Below are 22,974 nucleotides of genomic sequence, written 5' to 3' on the forward strand. Positions count from 1 at the left end.
ACCCACTATAGCGATGAAAACAAAAACGAGTCTGCAACTAGATTCAAGAGCAAATGTTCCAAACATTAAAACTCAGCTGCCTTTTTTCTTAGCTACAAGTACCTCTTAATTTATCACAACTTAACGATTGAATAAATGAATAAACAAATGGAGTCTTTGTCCTGAGTATTTACAATAAATGAATGTGTATCATGTGTGGAAACGTCTGTGCTCCCTGAGAAGAGCGGTCAGTAGATGATATGTTGTTTTACCTGCTTCTTTTTAAGTAAACATTGCTGCATTTATTGTCAAGTTCAGTTCAAATAAAAGGTCCCATTCCACTTCTAAACAGAGAGTTATGTTTCCATTGTTCTCTTATGATTATGGTATTAAGCTGTGTGCAGTTTATTAATAACTGTGGCAGGGATGGATATAATAAAATGCTTTTGTTTGATAGATGCCTGACCCCATTCTCTTCTCTGCATGACTGACCACACAAACAGAGTTGGAGCCAGTTTACCAGCCACACCATCAGTGGTATTTTCAGCCTGATAGCAGCAGGGGAGATAAGGCTTCACTTTAACTAGCGTTGAGATTAACCATGTACAGAAGACACAGTCATGGGGAATAAATAACCACTCCGACGAGACAAAGACCTTAAACAGAAGTGTTGTTCCTGTTTATTCTCTCAGTCATACTTTGGCTGCTATATTTCAGACACTTGAGTTTTAACAATTGTGTTGTGATACTGAAAATGTTTATTACAGCTTTGATCTACAGGTGTCCTCATGAAACACAGGCTGGTTTCAACAATCCTTCGAGTAAATGTCATTCATATTGCCGTTCGTAAGCTGTGATGGATGTGATTTTTCCCATCCTGTACATACATCTCTCACTGCGATTATTAATGAATTTGTCTTTTTTGTTGGAATGAATGCGCAGCCTTCCATGTGTCCATCTATGTCCTTCCGTTTTGGCGCCCCGTTTTGGAACATTTTCAGCAGCAGGGCGGGGGAGAGCAGAACAACAGGCAGCTGTTTGTATTTTCAGTCAGTGGAGGATCAGAGGTGTGATCCTCCAGCTTACAGACCCTGTCGATTCCTGGACGCCACACAGACACCAGGCCCATTAATGGATTGGCACTGGGAGGAGGTGCACAGGGAGTATGTGGTAATATATCCTCCTTGATTTAACTTATACCACACAAACAACTACGAGTGCCAAAAAATAAACAATAGTTGAAGGATCCAATTTAAACAGTTGTCTACAAGAGTTGCATGCAGGAAAGGGGTAAGTAGCCCGACATGTTAAAAAAATAAATATATTTATTTTTTTTGCATCTATGACTGGTACAATGTGAAAATACATGATGATGATGTTGATATGTAATGTTCTTTAATAGTATGACAATGTGTTTTTGTTTCCTATTCAAACATCTTAAATATAAATCTGCTCCCTCTTCCTTATTGCAAAATGTATGGAAGTGCAAATGTTGTTCATGTCAGAGGCCTGACCGCCACTATAGTCTGCCTTTTGAATTGTTCTTTTTTTCCATGAAACTGACTTTTTTTTTTACATACTCTGCTATATAAAATTAATATACACTGCCTGGCCAAAAGAAAGGTCACAAGCCTGTGGGGGGCAGTGCTATGATCTGGTGTTGCTGCAGTTGGTCTGGTCTAGGTTCAGCAAGGTTATGTGCCCAAAGAATGAGGTCAGCTGACTACCCGAATGTACTGAATGACCAGGTTATTCCATCAAAGGATTTTTTCTTCCCTGATGGCACGGGCATGTTCCAAGATGACGATGCCAGGATCCATCGGGCTCAAATTGTGAAAGAGTGGGCCAGGGAGCATGAGACATCTTTTTCACACATGGATTGGCCACAGAGTCCAGACCTGAACCCGATTGAGAATCTTTGGGATGTGCCGGAGAAGACTTTGCGCAGTGGTCCGAATCTCCCGTCATCAATACAAGATATTGGCGAAAAATTAATGCAAGACTGAAATAAATGTTGTGACATTGCAGAAGCTGGTGGCAACCATGCCACAGCGAATGCGTGCCGTAATCAAAGCTAAAGGCGGTCCAACCTTTTTTGGGCCGGGCAGTGTGTATCGAAATATATATCAAATATGTATGTCGATATTTCCGACATAGACTTTACTATGTCGTTTTTCTGATAATTACACATACTATTTCTATGTTGCTTTTCCTGACATTTGTAGACATTAAGCACATTTGAACAAGGCAATTTTAAGTGCTTTACAAAAAATGAAAAACACAAGGACTTTATTGAACAGCAGGTGTTCATAAATAAGTCATACATTCCAAGAAGAGCAACAAAAAAAAGACAGTATAGTATATTTATGTCACTGACTCGCAAGACACTCTGAGATAGGGCACACTACATACCGTTTTCACTCTGTTCACTTTTATTAATACTTCAAAGAAGCATTCACAATCTGTACACAGGATTTGTACTCAAATGAAATAGTCAGGCTGTGAGAAATGATCCATTATGGTATACGTTGTCATGTCACAGTTGGTCCACATGGGAGCAGTATATGTTCAGGATAAAGGATTCAGGAAAAAGAAACACATTGTAATATGCTGATATATTCCTGCGGTTAATCAATTAAAAAAGTTCTATTTTGTGTTATCATACAGCAAATATCTGCTAGGGAATATTTTGCTTAGGTGTTTAACCTCTGATGAACCCTAGTTCATCATTTTCTCCTTCCTCTGTCTCTGGCATAGTTCTTTGGCCTTCGGGTTGCTGTAATCTCCCTTAAAGAGGGGCAGCTTGGGCGCTTTGTTGATGCCAGTCTGTGACCGAGCACAAGCTGACCTGTGATAATTTATTGTTTAGGGACATCTAGAAGCCCTTCTTATCTTGAATGTAGGTTTCCTGATGTACATTATTTTCTCATGTGCGACAGCTTTAGGTAGATTCAGGGTCCATACTTGTTTAGTCTTGCTAATGTAGAATGATGATCATACACTCTGAACTGGTTAAAACCTCGGACTATGGAAGAGATCTTCAGAATTGGTCAGGCAACTGCTGTGTCAACTCTAGGCTGCAGCAAATGTCTTGTCAATTCTCTGGCCGTTAACTTCATAATAAACCTTCAGTGTTTGCCATCAAAGTTTCAGCTCTCCCGTATCTCTTTGAATTTCGTCTCCATTGCTGCAGAAGTGTCCATCACAATATTGTATCCACTATTTGTGCCACTTTTATTCTTTGCAGCCAACATTGAACCTTTCTGAAATGACTGTACAGCAGCAACACAAATATAATTGTGGTAGGTGGCGACCGTGGCACCAAAGTTAATAACTTTAAAATGACTCTTCGAGGTGCTGTGGAGCTATATATTTATTAGTACAGAACCATATTTCTGTGTTTAGTCCTATCCTACAGTGTGATTTACAGTAATATTGTGTTGGTCTCAGAAGGGAAACAGGGAGCTGCTTTAGGAAACTGAATTAGGGTGGATCCCTTCATGGAACTGATGTGAGGGTCCACCTCACTAAGTCGTCTTGTATCCTTACAAACATTGTATAGTCCCAAATAAACCTGCAGCAAATGTTATAAATGGTCAATAGTGTCATGGGACCCAGCTCCAGAGCTTGGACCCATGGTGGGAAAGTATGTGTGTTATCATCACTTGTATTATAGTGAAAACCCCTTTGTGTTTAGCACTTTTCGGATGACATTTCCAAGAACCCATTTTAAAAGATTTCACTTGTTCAGTGTTTTGTTTTATCACGCTTTTTGTTAATAAATAAAGTAGGCTACTGCAGCCTATTGTGTCAGGATCATGACACACTTTCACCAGTAACACAACAGTGAACAATACAATATGGATTTTAATAAAATGGTAACTAACAAAACTAGTTTAACTTAATTTAATGCAGCAAGTCAAAAGGGGAAAAAAGTGATATTAAAATAATGTAGTTGTTTTCTTATCAGCCCGTTTTTCAGCCTGTGACAAAAATTGCCCAGCCTGCGAACGTGAATAGATATGACTAGGATCTGTTGCAGAGCTAATGTATAAGGTTACATTGCCTTGCCGAAGTGTTTCTATTTGTCTGGTCATGTGTGAACACTGTTATTTATAGCTTTTCTTTATGTGAACTCTAGCTGAGTGAGTCAGTGGAGACAAATAACATGGACAGACAATGTTAACATCGGAGCAGTACAAGAGTACAAGATCATGAGAAGTCCAACACAAGTAAGAAGTGCCTCGGTAATGTCTTAATCATAATCCCTGCAAACCTGTTTGGATTGGCAAAAACGACAATCTAATCTTGGTGTCCTCAAGCATTGAGAAACATTGTTTTTCGAATACTTCCAGCTGGAAAAAGAGAAGGGAAACATTTTAAACTTATAAAATAAAAGAATAAAACAATTGTATCTGTGAATTCCTGGCATTTATTTACCTCAGATGTGATGTAACAAATGTAGGGGTAGTGGATCAAATGCTGTCTGTAACTTAATTAGAAGGTTTAACCATGGCATGCAGTTGGAAAAAGAGAAGGGAAACATTTTAAACGTATCAGGTCAACCTGTATTTCTGGACTAAGGACAGAGAGGTGTTGAACAGAACAGATGGACAGGACGGTTGAGCTCAGACATTTCAGAAGTACAAAGTACAGCAGGGGACAGAAGAAGTGTAAAGTAACGGGAAAAGAAAAAAAGGGGTAGCGCATCAAATTAACTCGCTAATGTAATTGACATTTTTTAATCAATGTTGTCTCAAGGTAAATGTGTAACCACTTTTGAGCATGATCATCTCTCTTGAAAAATATAGACATGCTATGATAATTTTTCAGTGGAAATATCAACCAATGACAAGTGTTCCACCAAGTTCAGACTTGACACTGTGCACCTCTTCAGATATTGAGCACTAAGCATGCAAGAAAATCTCGTAGTTTTTTCGAGAAAACCATATAAAATCCAATAACAACAACTAAAACATCTGGCTTTAGTCTTCAGAGGGAAATGTTTAAAATCCCAGGACAAATTACTGCAGTACTGCAGGCATCGTGTTAATGGGCTCCAGCTGTGATTGGCAGTGATGGAAATATTACACTCATTGGAAATGTTCATTTTCACCTGGTGCAATGCTGTTAATTTCTGCAGGGATTTGGACAATTCAAAGTTATTTACATGCTAAACATAAAAGTAAAAGAAACACCAGATTACATAATACTTGACATAAAACTTCTTAATTGGTTAGTTATTTTACTCTCTATAATACAGTTTTGAGTTTTTAAAGACAGAAATAGTAACATATGAAACAACATCGAACACCATTTTCCCATCTTTGAAAAACGTGCATATATGCGTTAATTCTGGTGGAACCAGGATGGTTGGTGACTTGTTTTCTGTAGGAGCTTTTAGGATACCATGTGACTTTGTGGTTGTTGATCAAATTGGGTCATATCAAGACACTTGATTAAAGTGGGTGATATCTGAGAGAATGGATAATCAGGATTAAAAAAATGTGGTGTGTGTGTGTGTGTGTGTGTGTGTGTGTGTGTGTGTGTGTGTGTGTGTGTGTGTGTGTGTGTGTGTGTGTGTGTGTGTGTGTGTGTGTGTGTGTGTGTGTGTGTGTGTGTGTGTGTGTGTGTGTGTGTTAGCATTTACTGATTGACAGAGACAGACTGCTACAACAGCTGAGTCTCAGTTAAGATACAGTACAAAGGTTAGTGCTATTAATACAAGCACACACACACACACACACACACACACACACACACACACACACACACACACACACACACACACACACACACACACACACACACACACAAACATACACACCTAAAAACAGACACACAATTTGACTCATTACATCATGTTTCACATCATATTTGACAATTCAAAACTTTGCTGTTACGATGGCTCTCATGATACTGCTCAAACTAAGCAGTGCCACGACACCCTCACATTCTGTTGGCAATCGATACTAAAACCTAAGGAACCCATGTCATTGGTTCAACCTCTCCGTCCCCTTCAAGCAACTCAGCAGGAGCAATGTGACACCTTTAAGGCATATGACGAGGCGAGAATAAGGGGGGGGTGAGTGACGGAGAAGAGCAGAGACACAACGGTTACTGAGATAGTTCATACAAGGGAAGTATTCTCAAATCAAACCAATGGAAGTCTTATGGTAACACCACGGTTGCCATTGCTGAGTGAAACACGGCGGCGGACATTGCATTCCTGCAGAATCTAGTGGGAGAAGAGAAGAAAAGGAATAAAAAACATGGGAAACCTGCTTTAAAGATCAGATAAGACTGAAACTCAAACCAGGAAAAACCTGCAAAGCAACTGTCATGTGGTTTGGTTGCATTGTTTAGCTGCAGCTGTATCTGTAGCACTGAAAGTATTTGCAGATATATTCGACTGTACTGAGTCCGGAGAAGAATCTCCTACTGGATTAAAGAATTTCGTGGTTGGTTTTCACAGTGAGCACATATTTGCAGTCTGTGGAATGCTAGGGTCCAGCTGTCCCTTCATTCATTGTATGCAGTAAGGTCTGTGCTTGGATGCCAAACACTAGCAGCTAACACCAATGGACTTAAACTATTTTAACTACACAGCAGCATCTTTGGATTTCTCAAACTGGATTAGTGTTCGATTAATGGACTGATGAACTTTGACAAATCTGGTTTGTTTTGATTAATTCCTAAAATACTTTTGAACTAAATGCTGAATTGTTGTGTTATGCAACAGAGGTGATCCACAGCATCAACCTGTGTGTTAACAGCCTTCTAAAGAGGATTATCACATTAAGCAGTGCATGCTATTTAGTCCAAAGTGCATCATCTACACCAACACATTCAGAGCCAGCAGCAGTGTCATTTTTCATATAGAAATATTGAGTGAGCTTTAGATCTGGTCAGAGGTTTTGTTCTGGGTCCAGATGTTCTTAAACACGGTGCTCGTGGTCCTGACAGACCTGGTGGCCCGGTCCCTAGGTAGCGCTATTTTCCGGAAGCACTTCCATCTGGTGCTGTCGGTTGTGGTGATGTTCGGCCCCGCACTGAGCTTCTGGGTCTCCCAGCACAGCGTCTTTGCCAAGAAAACACACTTCCTCTACAGGTGAGGCTGCTTCCTGTTTACTTCCTTATCACTTGTCTTCTTTGACCAGTGGACCTATTTTGACCAGTGAGTTACCTGCAATGCCAATATTTTCTGAGTGTTATAGTATAAAGAAAATATTTTTTCTATTTTGAAGACATATTACTGTTTTCATGTTTTGATTATTTAAAAGCTGATGTACTAGATATCTCGAAATGATGATGAAGAGTCTGAAGACCCCTTTCAGATCAAACCCTGTTGACTTCTTGATTAAATAAAAAAAGGGATGAGGAAAAATCTAACAATGACATATAATAGTAATGCATAGAATAAAATATAGTTGGTTAAGTCGATCTATTGAGAAAATCTAACACTAAATTTTAGACGTTTTATTATATTTAAGCCTGAATCATCCTGTAAATAAAGAGTGTTGAATCATAAAAAAGGGAGAAACATAAGAAAGAGCAACATAAAATCAAGAAATGGACAACCTGAATGAAAAAAAAAAACAGGTAAATAGCTAAATAGCACTTCTGTGTACCATGTACCATTTGATCAACTGCTTACCTGGCAATGTGTGAACTTTTGCTGAATAGGGGATGGGACAACGAGTCTTCTTAATGGTTGCCTTCATATAATCTTAATTTCTCACTGTATGCGGTATATATCCCCTGATGTCTAGTGTAGTAAATACTGCATTTTTAACATGATAAAATCTAATTTCCTCCCATTACTTTTATTTCTATAGTCTCTCACTTACCTTCCCATCCTCAATACATCTCCTCTCTTTCCAGAATATTCTTGCGCTCTGGTTGGGGCTGGACCTGCATCTTTGTCGGCTCCTTCGTCTTCCTCCTCTCTTTCTCCATCCGTCGCTCCATCTCTCTGTCCATCCGTCACCTCTCTCGGCTTGGGGTGGCTGGTGGACTGTGGGCCGGTTTCTGTAAACTTCTTGACCTTCTGGAGAACACCACTGGAAGCTGCTACGAACATCTACTCAACAGCCCGGAGGTCACCAATGGGCAGCCTCTGTTGGTGCTGCGAGAGGGGGCAAGTAAGTCAGAGTGCCTCAGAGCTGGGATGCTGTGGAGGGGGTATGAAGTTTCACAAGATGTCTTCCTCCTCTGCCTCTGTTGCCTGCTGTTGGCCGAGGAAATAGCTGTGTTTGGTCCTTATCTGAGCCTGGGTGGCTTCTCAGGTGGACCTCTGAGGATCCTCTTCCTTTTCTGTGTTCTCCTGCTCTGGCTCTGGATCTTTCTGCTGCTCTGTCTCTTAGCTTACTTCCCTCAGTTCCCCACGCAGTTGCTAGGGGGCGCTCTGGGGTGTCTGAGTTGGAGGGGACTGTACCAGGGCTGGTATCGCCTGGGGCCCACCTGGTATTGCCCTGGGAGGCCTGGACAGGGACTGCTCAATACCAAGACCAACGGTGCTGCAGCAGAACACAAACTGAACCATTATCACTGATATTAATTCAAGAAATTAAACATACAGGTTTTACCACTGACCCAATGCAATGAATCAGGAGCTCAACGTGGTTGTTTGGAGACAACCGTGACATTTGTGTTTGTTTCCGTTTCTTAAAAGTAAGACAAGAAATCCTGTTGGAGTTGGGAACAAACAGATGAAGTGGGCTTTCAAAAAGTTATTTGTTTTTCTCTATATGTATCACACGTGCTTTCCTACTGTAGTTATTAAAGGATTCTGATTCTGTGTGAACTGGGTGTCCTGTTACTGATACTCCCAGGAATATCCACGAGAAGAATTCAGGGGACAGTAGCCATTTCGATTCAGGCTAAATATATTTGAGACACCCAGACTTTGATGATATACAGCTTGTTTACAATGTTTAAGAAAAAAAAGGACTTACTGAAAGTTTTTGATGGATATTTATGGTGCTAATTAAATCAATTTGACACTTGATATTTCAATAAATGTGTAACTTGTGAAATAATAAACTAAAATTCTGTAAACCCTGTTGAGAATATCGACTTTTAGCAGGTGGATAGATTCTATAAAACATTCATGAGTTCTCTGCAGCTGTCAGTTATTAATTTAGCAGCAGTTTGATAAAAAAATCGAATTAATTTTGTGCCATTGTCTGAACAGAGAGGTGAACATTGGATAAGTTTGGTTGCACCTTTTCCCCATTAAGATACATCGCATTCATTTGTGTTCAATAACTGCTAATGCGAAGATTAAAATGTAGGCAAAGCAAGTCACAGAAGAATCATACGAATAAAAGAAAAGGAAAGCATTGCGATCTTCAAAAAAGAATAAGCAAATATGACAAAGAATATGACATGTACAAATTAGATTGAAATACATATAAGACTACATAACGTCCAATAAAAACAAATGAAATGCAGTTACAGAACTGTAAATGTTGGAAGATGCAGCCGAGAAACCAAAGGGCAATAGAGAAACCAATCAATCAAATGCACAGTAAAACAGGGGTCTTCAGATACAAAAGAGGCTAGGAATGGATATACAAAAATCTGAATGCATGCCATCAGCTCTTATCTGCTGTACTTAAAACAGCAGCGCTATGAGTTTCATGCTTACGTGCTCATAATTAAAATGCTACCATGTTTAAGGGTAACGGGTTAACTTTAATAGAGCCCCCTTTAATGTTTAGCATGTTCAACATCATTTTTTTTTTTTACTTGTTAGCCAATATGCTAATTAGCACATCACAAAGTTTAGCTGAGGATAACGGGCGGACACTACTTTTTAAAAAATCCTCAGAAATATTAACGTTACAGTACGTATCAACAGCAGGAAAAACACTTCTCTGTAAAGACAGAATACTTTATTCCTCCTCAGTTTTATTGATAAAACATCTCCACAAAGAAAATATATACAAAACATCAGCTATCAAACAGCAGAAATGAACGCTGCCTTGACATCTGATCAGTTCAGCGGTCAACCTCAAAGCGTTAAGAGTTTTACAGCACTCAAAAGTATTCCGAGGTTGCACCCTTCAACTATTATACAGGAAGACATTGAGTTTATTGTCTGGAAAACAGTGATAAATTACATGTGTGATTGAGTGACTCAATGTCATCGTCAGCCAAAACTTGGAAGTCTTTTACTTCACCTACAAAGAACAAATTGGAAAAAAGGGGGAGCAAAGTCCTTCATTTAAAAATGAACAAGACCAGAAAAAACTGATATCCTGTTTACACAAAATCATTTTTAATGACCATCATAGACAAAGAGGAAGTACATGGCAAATGAAAATTAAGGCATAGCTTGAATTTTTCTTGTGGAAAATAATCTCTTTTAAAAAAGTCAAGGCCCTATCCAATGAACAAATTGAAGGAGCAATTGCTGGTGTCACCATTTCAATTCAGTTCCAAATGCTACAGCCAATAAACCAACACTGTGGTTTACTGAAGTGTTCGTAACAATAGTATTTACTACAATTATGTCATTGACTATTGAACACCTTTCTGAAAATTACCAACATGGTAAACATTAAAATCAAGAGAATATTTGTGTGTAGTTCTTGAGTGCATGTGCATGTACTTGCAGCCTTCAGGCAGGCTTAGGTAACCAGTGTGACTGACAGACAGTGAACTGAAGTTGGCCTTTTCAAATATTATTGTGATCATAGCAGATTATGGGAAGTAAAAGATCTTAAAACTGAAATATTTGAAACATTTAGGGAGGGATTAGAATAAGTTGATTTATCAGGAAAGGGTAGGGATTTGGGAGGAAATAGAGTCCAGGGGTTCCCAGTGAGAGTTCATCATGGCGTCATAGAGCTCCTCGCTGCGTTGCATAAAATCTGTGTTCCACTTCTCCACGTCACACTCTGGGATGGGCTCTGTAAACACCAAGCAAAAACGTGTACACATTCAAATTATAAGGTCACAAGAGTATGCAAATAATTCAAAGTCAAATATTCTTGACACCATCAGCAAATAGGATAGGCACCAGAAAACCCTGGAGTTGTAGATTTCACAAGTTGCATCTGTGAGACTTACTGTGACTACTCCTAAGGAAAACACTTAAATCAACTGCTTAACCAGTTAAAGTAAATATGGAAATGTTGGATTTAAGATGCACTAAGCATCTTAGTAAGCAACACCAGAATGCATATATCAACAAGCCTAGTTTATCTTGTATGACAACAAAGAAAGAAAAAAGAGCTTTTCCATGGCAAAAACAAGTCTTACCTTCTGAATTATCCTCGTCTATCTCCCCCCCCTCCTCGTGGCTCTGCTGAAAAAACATCAAATATTGGGAAATTATTTCTGAAACGTTAACAAATTAATATATTTCTGAAATACAACAAAATAATATCTGTTTTTAGAATTCATATGTATTTAGCCTAGCACAAAGTCTGATTGGGTTGTTTCTGTTTTGTTTTTTGACAAAGATGTAATGCTCGAGTTAGCAAGCTTAGCACACAGAATGGAAACAGGAAGGAATGCTCAGTCTAAATGTCAAAAATAATAATAATATTTCTGTAAAAGCTCACAAGTGAACATGTTATTATTGGTTTGTTTGTATAACAATATTTGGCTTTCAAATAATTCCATACAGAATTTCACCCCAAAAATACACATTTTTATTGCTGGCTAGATTATTGCATTTGGACAGAGGAAAGTCAAAGAAAGTCAAAAATAAGACAAAGATCAGCTGACTGTATCAGTGACAACTTAATCGACCACAAGGCGAAAGGGTGTTTTGGAAGTGCTGCTAGCTGGATTTTATCTTCATTGGTGGGGGCTACCTGCTTTAGCGTACTCAAACGCTTTGTGCTCCCCAGGGTAACGTCATGAATCATACCTACTCACTGCATAGTAACCAAGCATCTCAAACACGGGAGTGAACGTGTTCCCCTCACCTCTACAGCTCCTGACATGTCCGTGGGCGCGGGTGGGAACCCTGTGGGAGGTGGTGGCATCATGTGGCCTGGTGGGGGGTATCCATAGGGCCCGTAGTTATAGCCACTGTTGTAGCCGCTGTTGTAACCACTATTGTAGCCGCTGTACTGGTCGTAGCCTCCCCACTGAGGGTAGTAACCCCCCTGACCCCCGCTGCCTTGGCTGCCGTAGTAACTGGACTGGGACTGGTTGTAGTTGCTATGGAAATTTTGTCCCTGGCCCCCATGGTAGTTGCTCATCTTTTGGCTGAAACACAAGAAATACAACGTGATTATTTAACAGAAATGTTGTATTGATTTGGATCCATCAACTATTTCACAGATCAGAAGGTTTAACTAAGAAAAAATAACATGCCTCAAATAAGTTAAACATTTAAAAAGGTCATTATTGTTAGGGAAGTTTTGGCTTAGGTAGTTAAACTTTGACACAGTTGATAATTTTTTTCCTTCCTCTGTCTATTCCCATGGCATACGTCTTCAATTTTGGGGGTGCTGTAATCTCCCTTGCGGAGAGGCAGCTTGGGCGCTTTGTTGATGCCAGTCTATGAGCGAGCACAAGCTACCTTGAGATAGTTATTGTTCAGGGACATCTAGAAGCCCTTCTTATCTGGAGCGTAGGTGAGATTCAGGGTCCATATTTGTTTAGTCTCGCTGATGAGGAATGTTGATCATCCACTCTGAACTGGTTAAAACCTCCTATTGTAGTAGAGTTCTTGTCAATCCTCCAGCCGTTAAGTTCAATAAACCTTCAGTGTTTGCCATCAAAGTTCCAGCTCTCCTGTGTCTCTCTGAGTTTTGTCTCCATTACTCCAGAAGTTTCCATCACAATTATAATGGAATGTGACTGTATAATGGGGTTTGCATATTAAAGCACAAAAAGGTTTTTAAATTTCGATGATAATAAATAGATAAAAGGCTAATTTGCTTCAGCGGTTCAACCCCCAAAAACCTTGAAGGTTCTATTTAAGTCATTTTAACCAACAACATAGCAACATGGGGGGGAAAAAGGGGGAATTCCCATGCAAATTTGTCCTCGAAAACAGATAAAAGTACAAGACTCAATAAGCCCAACACCCATAAACACGCCAAGGAGCATTGTCAATTTACATTATATAATCTTTGGCATTTTTTACCTCTTTGCCACAGCAATGCTGAGTCTGAGTGGTTTGCCCCCGAGCATCGTACCCTGGCACTCCTCGATCGCTTTCTTCTGCTCGCCCTCCTCCCCAAACTTGACGAAGCCGTAGCCTCTGCAGGTGAAACAACCGTTAAACCTCCTCTCCACTCCGACACATACTCCATACTTGGCATTTAATAGCCACTTATGAAAAACAGAATAAAATGGGTATTATTATGGTAGAACTGAAACTTGTTGTTTTACTTTTAACATGAGGTAGCATCACTTGAATTGTGAGTTGCTCTTGCTTAGCCTATATGGGGAAAACAATAGTTTTAGCAAGATGGCACGGAAACATTTCTTCAGCCTTTGTTCGAAAAAAGATGAAGATGTACTGGTGGTTTTTCAATTATTACAACACAGAAACCAGGAAACATTGTTGTTTTATTGTATATTTCTTACAATGATGAACCATTGACAAGTTGAATACTAAACATATCTGACGCTGTCTGGTCCACCTCTATGAGCCGACGTACCTGGAGTATCCATACTGATCAGTAACTACTTTGGCTCCCTTGCAAGAAAGGTACTTCTTGAAAACCTGGTGCAGTTGGAAGTCGTCCACCTCGGAGGCCAAGTCGCCCACAAACACTGAGAACTCCGGCCTGCGAGGAGTAATAATGTTGACTTAGATATTCATACTCTTTATGAAGGGATAGCACTGTGAAACATTAAAATGGGCAGTGCCTTTTTCGGAGTGTCACTTCTTTTATGTTTATCTGAAAGCCTGAAAAAAAGTAATGAGTGCCTTTCCTATATTTGAGATATAACTGTTTATTAAGAGTAGGCTTTGGCGTTAATTCGAAAAGATAATTTATCATCCGCCATCGGATATTGAGATTAAAATCATTCATCAATCAAAACACAAATAAGTATTCTTATTGATAATAACAAGCAGAAATTAATTGACCTACAAACAGATAGAGGATTGTGACTAAGCTCTATATATATATATAGCCTAATGTTAAAAACAAAGTAAAGCTGTAACGGTAATTAATCTCAACAACGCTTTCATTAAGGGTTATGTTAGTTTTACTTTGTACACATTTTTTCAATCTCAGGTTATAGGTAATAGGTTAACTAAGGCTTAAATAATAGTCACATGTTATACTTTTTTCAGCATTCTTTGAATTTAACTCTTACAGTTACATGCAACATTTTGTGAATAATGTGAAAAATGACTAACCCTGCCTCTGGCCTTTTTCCGTAGGTGGCATAGTTTAGCTTAAATTTCCGGGGCTGCAAAAGGGAGAGAGAGAACACACACACTAAGCCAACGTGAAACACCAAAGACTTGTAGTATAGCACTGAAATTGCTGAAAATAGAGATCAGAGTTATATGGTTGTTGTTATTTGGGTTTACATACCTCCACCACCCAGACCAGCCTTTAGCCCATTCCTCAGTTAGTTCCTACCAGAGACTCTATTCACCAGCTTCAAACAAAGTACATTCATGTACAAGCAGCCTCTCAGCCACCTTCAGCAGTAGGACAGGGGAGCCCAGTAGCTTGGCCAGCTCACAGGGGCCAACAGCATTTCAATTCAGTAGCAAGCAGCTAAAGCTCACAACTTTACACACCACTTTGGATCATTTCTATGCTAGCAGGACATTTTTCATATCACCAGAACCTTAATGAGGCTTGCTTTTAATGCAGCTAATATAGAATATAATTTAATAAAATATGTTACTTGCATTCAATGTTGCTGATTTGTAAACACTTACATTTAAAATGCACAGGGAAGGCAAAATAGTGGTATTTATATACAGAATCTGGTCTGTTATGGAGCCAAATTACAGCCTCATATGTTGACTTATCAACAGTCAAATGTAAGGAGTAAATGTAGTGTAAACAGAGGACCAAGTCTAGTTGAGCTCCACTATCTACAGTCAAATCAACGATAAAATACTACTTGAAAACACGGACTAATACTGGGAAAAAAAGGAAGGCAGTATTAAATTTGTAATTATATATGAATATTTGTGGAGAAACAATATTGCATTAGGGTTTGCATGAAAGATATAAGGGTAAGTATTTTGAAATTAAACCATGGAACTGACCGGGTTTGATCCAGGAACCAGTTTTCCGTTTAGTCTTTGGACACAGCGGTCGACACTTGCTTCGTCTGCCAGCTCGACAAAGCAGTATCCGGCTGAACCACTGTACACAAGGACAGAGATAAAGACAGAGAAACATTTCTATTAAAGCAGAAACATAAGACAACCTGATTTAGCCCTCAACCAAAGGGTAGGCTATAGGTTAGCCTTGACTCTTGAATGGCTACCTGTAGCTTTGTGGAAGAGGGCTAACACTAAAGCCATAGCCATCAACCTCTGCTCAACATGTCTGATGAGGAAACCTACCAGCACATCTAATATTGTAAAAGTTGTCCTCAAAGCTTGAAAAGAAGGACAGGTGTATGGCAAGATGTGCTCTGTATATCTTACCCCGTTATCCTGTGAGTGATAATCTTTACTCCAAATGGTGATTCTCCCATAGCGCTAAATGCCTGCTTGATGAAGTTCTCATCCATGTATGGGTCCAACTAAACACAGGAAAGTAAAGTGGAGAATCCTTAGATAGCTTTTTAGACATGTTTATAATAGTACAGACGTATGTAAATATCGTTACTTTGTTAAGACTGCAAGAAATAAGTATATTAAAACAAATCCAGCCGGGTCTATACTTACGCCTGATGATACTACACAAATAACAATGATGTGGAAAATGAATTGGGACATGTGTCATTATTTACTTTATTGACCTCTCTCTGTTCTATCCTATAAAGCCTTACAAGCTCGTAATAAGTCACTTGTTAGCTAACGTTAACGCTTGTTTCAAGGTGGTGCGTTTAGTGTGCGATGATTGTGTGGAGGTTAAACATGTTTTGGTGATGCTTATTTCACACAATGTTTGTTACTGTTGGCGGTCAAAGTGCTACTAAAGAGGTATATGATAAGATATATCGGTTTAACCATTGTTTTACCTAAAGGGGGGGATACAAATTCGGGGCTAAATTAAGATATCCGAGCTAGCAACCAGCAAGCGTAGCTAAGCTAACCACACTGAAAGATATGTGTTTATTGATACATACATCACCCATCCACAGGCTCGTCTGTCTGTTAAACATCTTGGAATTTTAACGGAGGTGAAAATGTAGAAGGGTTCGTTGGTGATGGATGGGGACGCAAGAAAAGGGAAAAGTGTACAACGTTAAGAGTTGTTCCCACGTACAAGCTAAGCACATCGGTAGTTCCGTTTACGCTTCCAGCTCGTTCTTTAGTTTGTATTGGCGGTTGACAACGAGCTCAGAGGTGCATTACCGCCACCTTTGGTGGCAAGTAATTAAGTGCATTTACTTCAGTGTTGTACTTAATAATCATACAAATAAACCGCTGTATAAGTTACAAGTAATTGATATATCACGCTGTAACGTGCTCAAGGCCAGCCACTTACCTTAAATGATTACTGTCAACAATTTTCAATATGGGATGAAGTGTATTGCTCAAGGTTACAATGGCATGCCTGCAGTAGATGTGCCAGTTCGAGTCCACCTTGACATATATTGACAGTTCAGAACTGGTTCTCCACTGGTCGACAGCCACCCCTCGACAATTACTTTTGCTTTTTTTTTTTTACACTTAAATGTACCTTTATTATAGTAATTTGTGCTAGTTTATACTTTAAGTGAGTATTTCCATTTAATGATATGTTATACTTCTACTCCACTAGATTTCAGAGGAAAATATTGTACTTCTACATTTATTTTAACACACACAGTTACCAGATTGAGCGGCTGTGTTCAATAAGGGCCCTTTTTGTAAAATGTAATTTATAATGTTGTTGTTTTTTTTGCACTTCTTCAACCCACTTCACCAAGGGTTAACAACACAGAAGTTTTAAGCCAATCGTTACACAGATTTTTCAACACAGGTGAATCAGATTAACTGCATACATTCATGCAGGGGCATAGATACATTTTCAAGTTTGGGTGGGTTTAGCCCAGAGGTGAGGTGGAGTGAGTGTGCGTGGTAATGCAAGCACTAAAGCATTTTTGGGGCCTCTTTTTTTAAGGTGGGGGTGAGTTACACATCCCCATGTAGTACATCCCCATAGTGTTTCATGTTAATCAGCTCGATGTTACCTGGCCTTAGTCATTTTGACATGTCTTAGGAGTAGGATGAACTTCACCTCTAGGGGGGTCTGGGGACATGCTCCCCCTGGCAGAATTAGTTTAACATTTTAAAGTGAATTGCATGCATCTGGGGCACTTTGAGAGCAAAATTAAGATACTAGATCTAATAAAACGTTGTGGTCTTGGTAAGGGGCACAACTCTAAACACTAATATGAAAAATGTATCAATCAATCAAATTATTAAAAATACCATAACCAATGACAATTAAGTGAAATATTTTCATTTTGAAAACTTTGCTCTTCGAAAAGGAGCATGAGACGTGAATCCCCTTTTTTTTATCTATGCCACTGGGCTCACGTATGTTTTTTTTTAGACTCTTTTTTTCAAACAATAAGCAACTATAACACTTTTGTATAGATGCATCTTCAGACTGTATACATTTAAAGCTGTCATGGGTACGTATACTGTTTGTGCTTTAAAAGAAATAAGTAGCCATTTGAGTCTAAGACTTAGACAGTTAGTCAGCACATGCAGACATGATTGATATATAGTTAAGGCGTGTTCAAGTTAGATAAGACAAGATAAGATAAGATAAGACAAGATAAGATGTATCTTTATTAATCCCTGTGGGGAAATTCAGTGGTTTAATTTAGTTTAATTAAATACTATTGTACAATGCATTAGAGGCATACAAGAGTCATTTCTAATTCAGCTTTAAATGATACAATTGTCTAGACAAGGCAAGTATTAAACTAAATATAAACCCTGTTATTCAGTAATTAAATATGTGAGTTGACTATTTATCTATCTAAAAAGGAATAAAAAAACAACTATGAACAATATTGTTTGAATGTAAAAGAGCTCACATTAATTCTGCACTGAAATCGGGGGACCAGTAATGTTTCTGCAGCTCAACTTGTTCTATTGTTTATATGTGTAATGTCTATCTGTTTAGTAAAATCACTCGATCAGACATCTGACTTCTGTGTATTTTGTGTAAATCCAACAAATACAAACCAGTATGAACAATATTCTTATTAAAAAAAGAAGGTTTATACAAAAAAAGTAGGGACAATATTGTTAAAAGAAAAAACAAATAAGAAGGTATACAAAAATAAGTTGCAACATAATAACAAAAAGGTCAGCCCTTGTTGATGCCTGAATGACCGCCACCACACTATAGCAACTGGTTTTCTGAGCCAAGAGCCGGCCAGCCAGCCCGCTGCGGTTGAAACAGGAAGAAGCAGTGCTTGATTGGGAACTAGCTTTGAACTGGCCCTGGAACTGCTTTGGTTGGAAAGTGGCAATGGTGACTGTGTAGAGAGAGACCTGCTGCTGAACGGCAAAAATATAATTCAGATAAAACCGTAAAAACTCGATAAAATGTTAACAAATTAAAACTGTAACACTTTGCACTTCGGCAAAAGTGGAATTTGGAGGAGAGAGATAGGCCTACAGTGCATCTTTGTCAGCAGTACAGAGCTCTTGCTAGAGCGTTAGCTAAAAGTTGAGATAGTTATCATGTGAGGAGAATTTACTGAATTACACTTAATTTCTTAGCATTTGTTTTTAAATAACTGTCATGAATCAATGTTTGAACCAAACTTTGTCATGGGTTTGTTTCAATTCCAAACATTTCACAAAAAATAGTCATTTAAGGCATTCAAACGTTCCCTTTAATGCATTCGAGCCACATCATCTCCAACATCCTCTGCACGGAATGTCTGAACTGATTAAAACCTCGGACTGCAGATGAGATCTTCAGAATTGGTCGGGCAACCGCTGTGTCCACTCGTGGCAGCAGTATCAGCATATGTTGGCTACAGGGATGTCACATGGATGTAGAAATAGTAATGACACCATTATTACAAAAGAAAAAGCCAGACGAAAATGTTATCACTCAGAAATGTATTCAAATCCCAAAGTGAAAAGTAGTCTACGCATCAGAAAATAGTTATTTTAAGTCTTGGTGACCTTGGGGAAAAACGAAAACATTTCAAAGCACCAAAATCAATATGTATCTACAATATTTACAAAAAAAGTCATATAGTCAAGAAGGTTAGTTGTGCCATTCCTCAAAACAGTTTCTGTCAGAAACAAGCCAGATGGGCCCAGTATACTTTCTACACCTGGGGTCACTGGCTGGCCTGCATGAAAATAAAAGAATATTTGTATGCATCCCCAACAATAGCCTCTGATTCGTCTATTCACAAAAGTTCAGGTTAAGGCATAACTAGTTTATAATAAACACATTTGTATTTATTTTAAAATATGTTCATATAATCGTACGTATTGGGATTCGTGTGGATTAATATGTGTGGACCGGAGTGTGAGGGGGACAAAAATAAGTAAATTTCCCTTTCCTTTTTTATTTCAATTCCAACCTTGGCCCTGAAGAATATATCTCTCACTGTTGTCCTCGTTCATAAAGCACAAAACAACACCATCAGAGAGCACAGTGATAAATAATTAATAACGTCCGCTGGTGCATCATAAACACGTGGACTATAAATGCAGTCGGATTCTCAAAGCACCGCAGTCTCTTTTCCTAAGTCCTTTTGAATTCTCCTATCCACTACTCCTTAACCCCGTGACGTTTCACGCAAATGTCAAGGAATAGTAGATAGGAATAGACGATAGGAGCTGATTTTTTGACAATTCGTAGGCCTACCCCTAGCCTCAAAACATTTTGAGCCGACATAACTGAAGGCTTTCTTGTCCAGGGGCCTCATTTATAAACGTGGTGTACGCCCAAATGATGGCGTACGGCAATTTAAGCAATCTTTGCGATTTATAAAAAAAACAAACTTGAGGGGAAATGTGCGCTCCTCCACGGACACTCCGACCCATGCGTACACAAAAACGGGAGAGATGAGAAACTGCGACACTGTTGGCAGAAGGAAGAATGGAGGGAAACATGTGAAATAATACCATAAATCGAAATATGTATCATATATGAAGAATTAATTTGCGAAAATGGACAGACGCTTATTTGAGGCTCCTGAGTGGCGTGCGCACACAAACATAACTTTGAGAAATAAATAAATACGGATATGTTATTGACCCCCCCCCCCCTCGAATATCGAATATGTTATCTTGTTATGAAATGTATTCTCATAAATGATGCAGTAAACAGAAAGACAGAATTACGTTTAAACTGACCCCGTTTATGTTAGCCTACGAGCAGTGGCGGCTGGTGGAGTTGTCTCCAGGGGGGGCTATAACTCCAAAATGTATAACAAAAATTTAAAAAGCATGCATACATGTACTAAGGTATCAAACGAGTGTATTTACATAAATGAAAACAACAAAAACAACATTATAGATAGATAGATAGAAGTGCAAAGAGAAACAAGTGCGATATATAGAGTAGTATGTACAGTATATGCAGTTAAGAGTGATTATATAAAGATAAGGGCAGTATAAAGAGGTGGGAATAATTGGCATAGTATAAACAGATGTAGTATGAACAAATATACAGATGTGCTATATTACATATATAATAAATATCTATCTATCTATCTCTATATCTATCTCTCTATCTATCTCTAGATATATCTCTATATCTATATATTTAAATAATATATATCATATATAACATGGACAATACACATACTTTATGACAGAAGGCTGTGACGTCAGCCCCACCGCCAAATCCAGCTGCATTCAGCTCGGGGCGCAGGAGAGGTGCGCCCCAACATCGTCCTATCTCTTGTATTGAAGAGGAGCTACTGCGCATGTACAACTTTTAACGAGAGTCTATGGGCAAAGATTCCTGCGCCCCAGGGCGGAAATACGTCACCAATCAGACAATGTCAACGAACGAAACAACTTTACTCATCATTAACTATGAAATATTTATCTTGCACATCTAAAAAATATATATATATACATTTTGAAATATTTTATTTTATTATTTCATTTTTTTTAATGTCTTATTCAAGGAAATGTGGTGAGAGGTGAGTGGTGGGGTGGCGCCCTAGCGCCCTCTATTGGCCAGCCGCCACTGCCTACGAGTGTGTAACAGGGTCGAATACGATGGACACGTAAACACTCCCGCTGAGTTTGTTTTCGACTGTTCTGGTTGAAATACTTCTAGTTAAATTCAGTGTGGCTAAAAGGAAAAGCTTTGTTATCTGCTACGGCTATGGCTAGAGTCTGACGAGTCTGCAGGAAGTGTGTCTGATCCGATTCCCCCGAGCCAAACGATGACTTGTGGTGGCAAGCGGATCCAAGTCCTTATCTATGATAAACTATGGACCGTCTGTTCTGGTAGCTAGGCCTACTTGCTAAAGGCTAGGCAGATGGACGGGGATATGTTGTAATGTGGTTTTACATGTTATAGAGAGCGTATAGTGAATGACGCAATTTATAGTTTTAATTTGTAGGTCACCAGGTGTAGGACTAAAAGGATTCGGGATAATGGAGAGGGGAGACTCGTGACTACCGGGTCATTATTAGGACCCGGGTTAATGATCTGGATGAATCAGGACTCGTCCATCTCTAACACAGTCACAGTCATATGCCCGTATAGCCAGTTCATGGCGAGTATATATATATACAGTAGCCTATATTCTTTGCCACAATTTGCTAATTGACTTCATCCAGTGATCAATTTCAATGTCATTGTTACTGTTTTTCCCAATTGTTGGGAACAGCTACAAGCAAATAGTCAATAACAAATATTCACCTGGTTCTTTCAACGTCTGAACAGTAGCTCAGGCCATTAGCGGTAAGGCAGTGGATTAATACCTTTTGAAAGCAGGACTGGGTTCGTATCTCACAGCGGCTATTTTCATAGCGTTTGATATGCAGGGGCGGATCTAGCCATTTTGGGGCCCTAGGCAAAATATAGACATGGGGCCCTCATTCTTGAAACACACACATCAACCAAATAACCATTCCAATACCCTTGCTTTAAATTGAGATTAAAGAATCGCAATAAACCAATAGTGCACTGTCACTAACAATGGTCTTAACTCTCCACAGTAAAATCAGTTTCAGATTGCTCCAGCAATTGCCAAAATTATATGTTTATTATTCAGAGAGACAGGCAAAGCAGTGGTTGAGTGTGTGAGTGAATGGGTGGGTGAGTGAGTGAGTAACAGGAAAAACAATGGGAGAGAGAGAGAGAGTTTAGGTTTGCAGGTAGTTAAGTCATCTTCAAATGTCCATTTTCCATGTTGCCTTCACCATTTCATGTGAGTGAGTGAGTGAGTGAGTGGCAAAACAGTGTGTGTGTGTGTGTGTGTGTGTGTGTGTGTGTGTGTGTGTGTGTGTGTGTGTGTGTGTGTGTGTGTGTGAGAGAGAGTGAGAGAGAGAGAGAGAATGTGAGTGAGTGAATGAGTAAGCTGTGTGTGTGTGTGTGTGTGTGTGTGTGTGTGTGTGTGTGTGTGTGTGTGTGTGTGTGTGTGTGTGTGTGTGTGTGTGTGTGTGTGTGTAAAGGAGTGTGTGAGTGAGACAGAAAGCATTTGTAAAGTCCTACTGTTGTCGTCTTCTCAAAAGTCTTCATATCATAGAAAAGTGGTGAGCAGCTGTATGGAACCCAACCTGAAAAACAGACAAACACAGCATTAGAACAAAAACACTCACTACACTGTGTTTCATTTGGCAAGGATCCTTATACAACAGGAATGTACTTTGTCAAATCAAATACCTTGTTCAGCCAGGGCTCAAAGCCGTATAGCTCAAAAACACCC

General features: G+C 39.1%; 2 protein-coding genes across 3 annotated transcripts; one reads left to right on the top strand and one right to left on the bottom strand.

Annotated features, from left to right (window-relative positions):
• Positions 1-5,993: 5,993 nt before the first annotated feature.
• fitm1l (fat storage inducing transmembrane protein 1, like) lies at positions 5,994-9,039 on the top strand. The gene is made up of 2 exons (XM_063885680.1): positions 5,994-7,090; positions 7,864-9,039. Exons 1-2 carry the CDS (start codon positions 6,912-6,914, stop codon positions 8,531-8,533), a joined length of 849 nt encoding a protein of 282 aa, XP_063741750.1. The 5' UTR covers positions 5,994-6,911; the 3' UTR covers positions 8,534-9,039.
• Positions 9,040-9,874: 835 nt separating this feature from the next.
• Positions 9,875-16,432, bottom strand: trnau1apb (tRNA selenocysteine 1 associated protein 1b). Of its 2 annotated transcripts, none has more exons than XM_063885679.1 (9): positions 16,234-16,432; positions 15,587-15,684; positions 15,200-15,299; positions 14,327-14,379; positions 13,617-13,745; positions 13,097-13,213; positions 11,925-12,210; positions 11,251-11,293; positions 9,875-10,898 (listed from the first exon to the last, which is right to left on the bottom strand). In XM_063885679.1, the coding sequence occupies exons 1-9, from the start codon at positions 16,267-16,269 to the stop codon at positions 10,762-10,764; spliced, it is 999 nt and encodes a 332-aa protein (XP_063741749.1). In that variant the 5' UTR covers positions 16,270-16,432; the 3' UTR covers positions 9,875-10,761. The 2 variants fall into 2 exon arrangements, with proteins under 2 accessions (XP_063741749.1, XP_063741748.1); XM_063885678.1 differs by having other exon boundaries at positions 11,251-11,296.
• Between the last annotated feature and the right edge of the window lie 6,542 nt (positions 16,433-22,974).

The sequence above is a fragment of the Eleginops maclovinus genome, chromosome 6 (genome assembly GCF_036324505.1).
Source record: "Eleginops maclovinus isolate JMC-PN-2008 ecotype Puerto Natales chromosome 6, JC_Emac_rtc_rv5, whole genome shotgun sequence".
In the NCBI taxonomy this organism is placed as follows: domain Eukaryota; kingdom Metazoa; phylum Chordata; class Actinopteri; order Perciformes; family Eleginopidae; genus Eleginops; species Eleginops maclovinus.

Coding starts and splice junctions, on each gene's coding strand:
- fitm1l (XM_063885680.1), top strand. CDS start 6,912: ATGTTCTTAAACACGGTGCTCGTGGTCCTGACAGACCTGGTGGCCCGG. Junction 7,091..7,863: donor AAAACACACTTCCTCTACAG/GTGAGGCTGCTT, acceptor CTCTCTTTCCAG/AATATTCTTGCGCTCTGGTT.
- trnau1apb (XM_063885678.1), bottom strand. CDS start 16,269: ATGTTTAACAGACAGACGAGCCTGTGGATGGGTGAT. Junction 12,211..13,096: donor AGCATTGCTGTGGCAAAGAG/GTAAAAAATGCC, acceptor CTTGTGTTTCAG/CCAAAAGATGAGCAACTACC. Junction 10,899..11,250: donor AGACGAGGATAATTCAGAAG/GTAAGACTTGTT, acceptor TGGTGTTTACAG/AGCCCATCCCAGAGTGTGAC.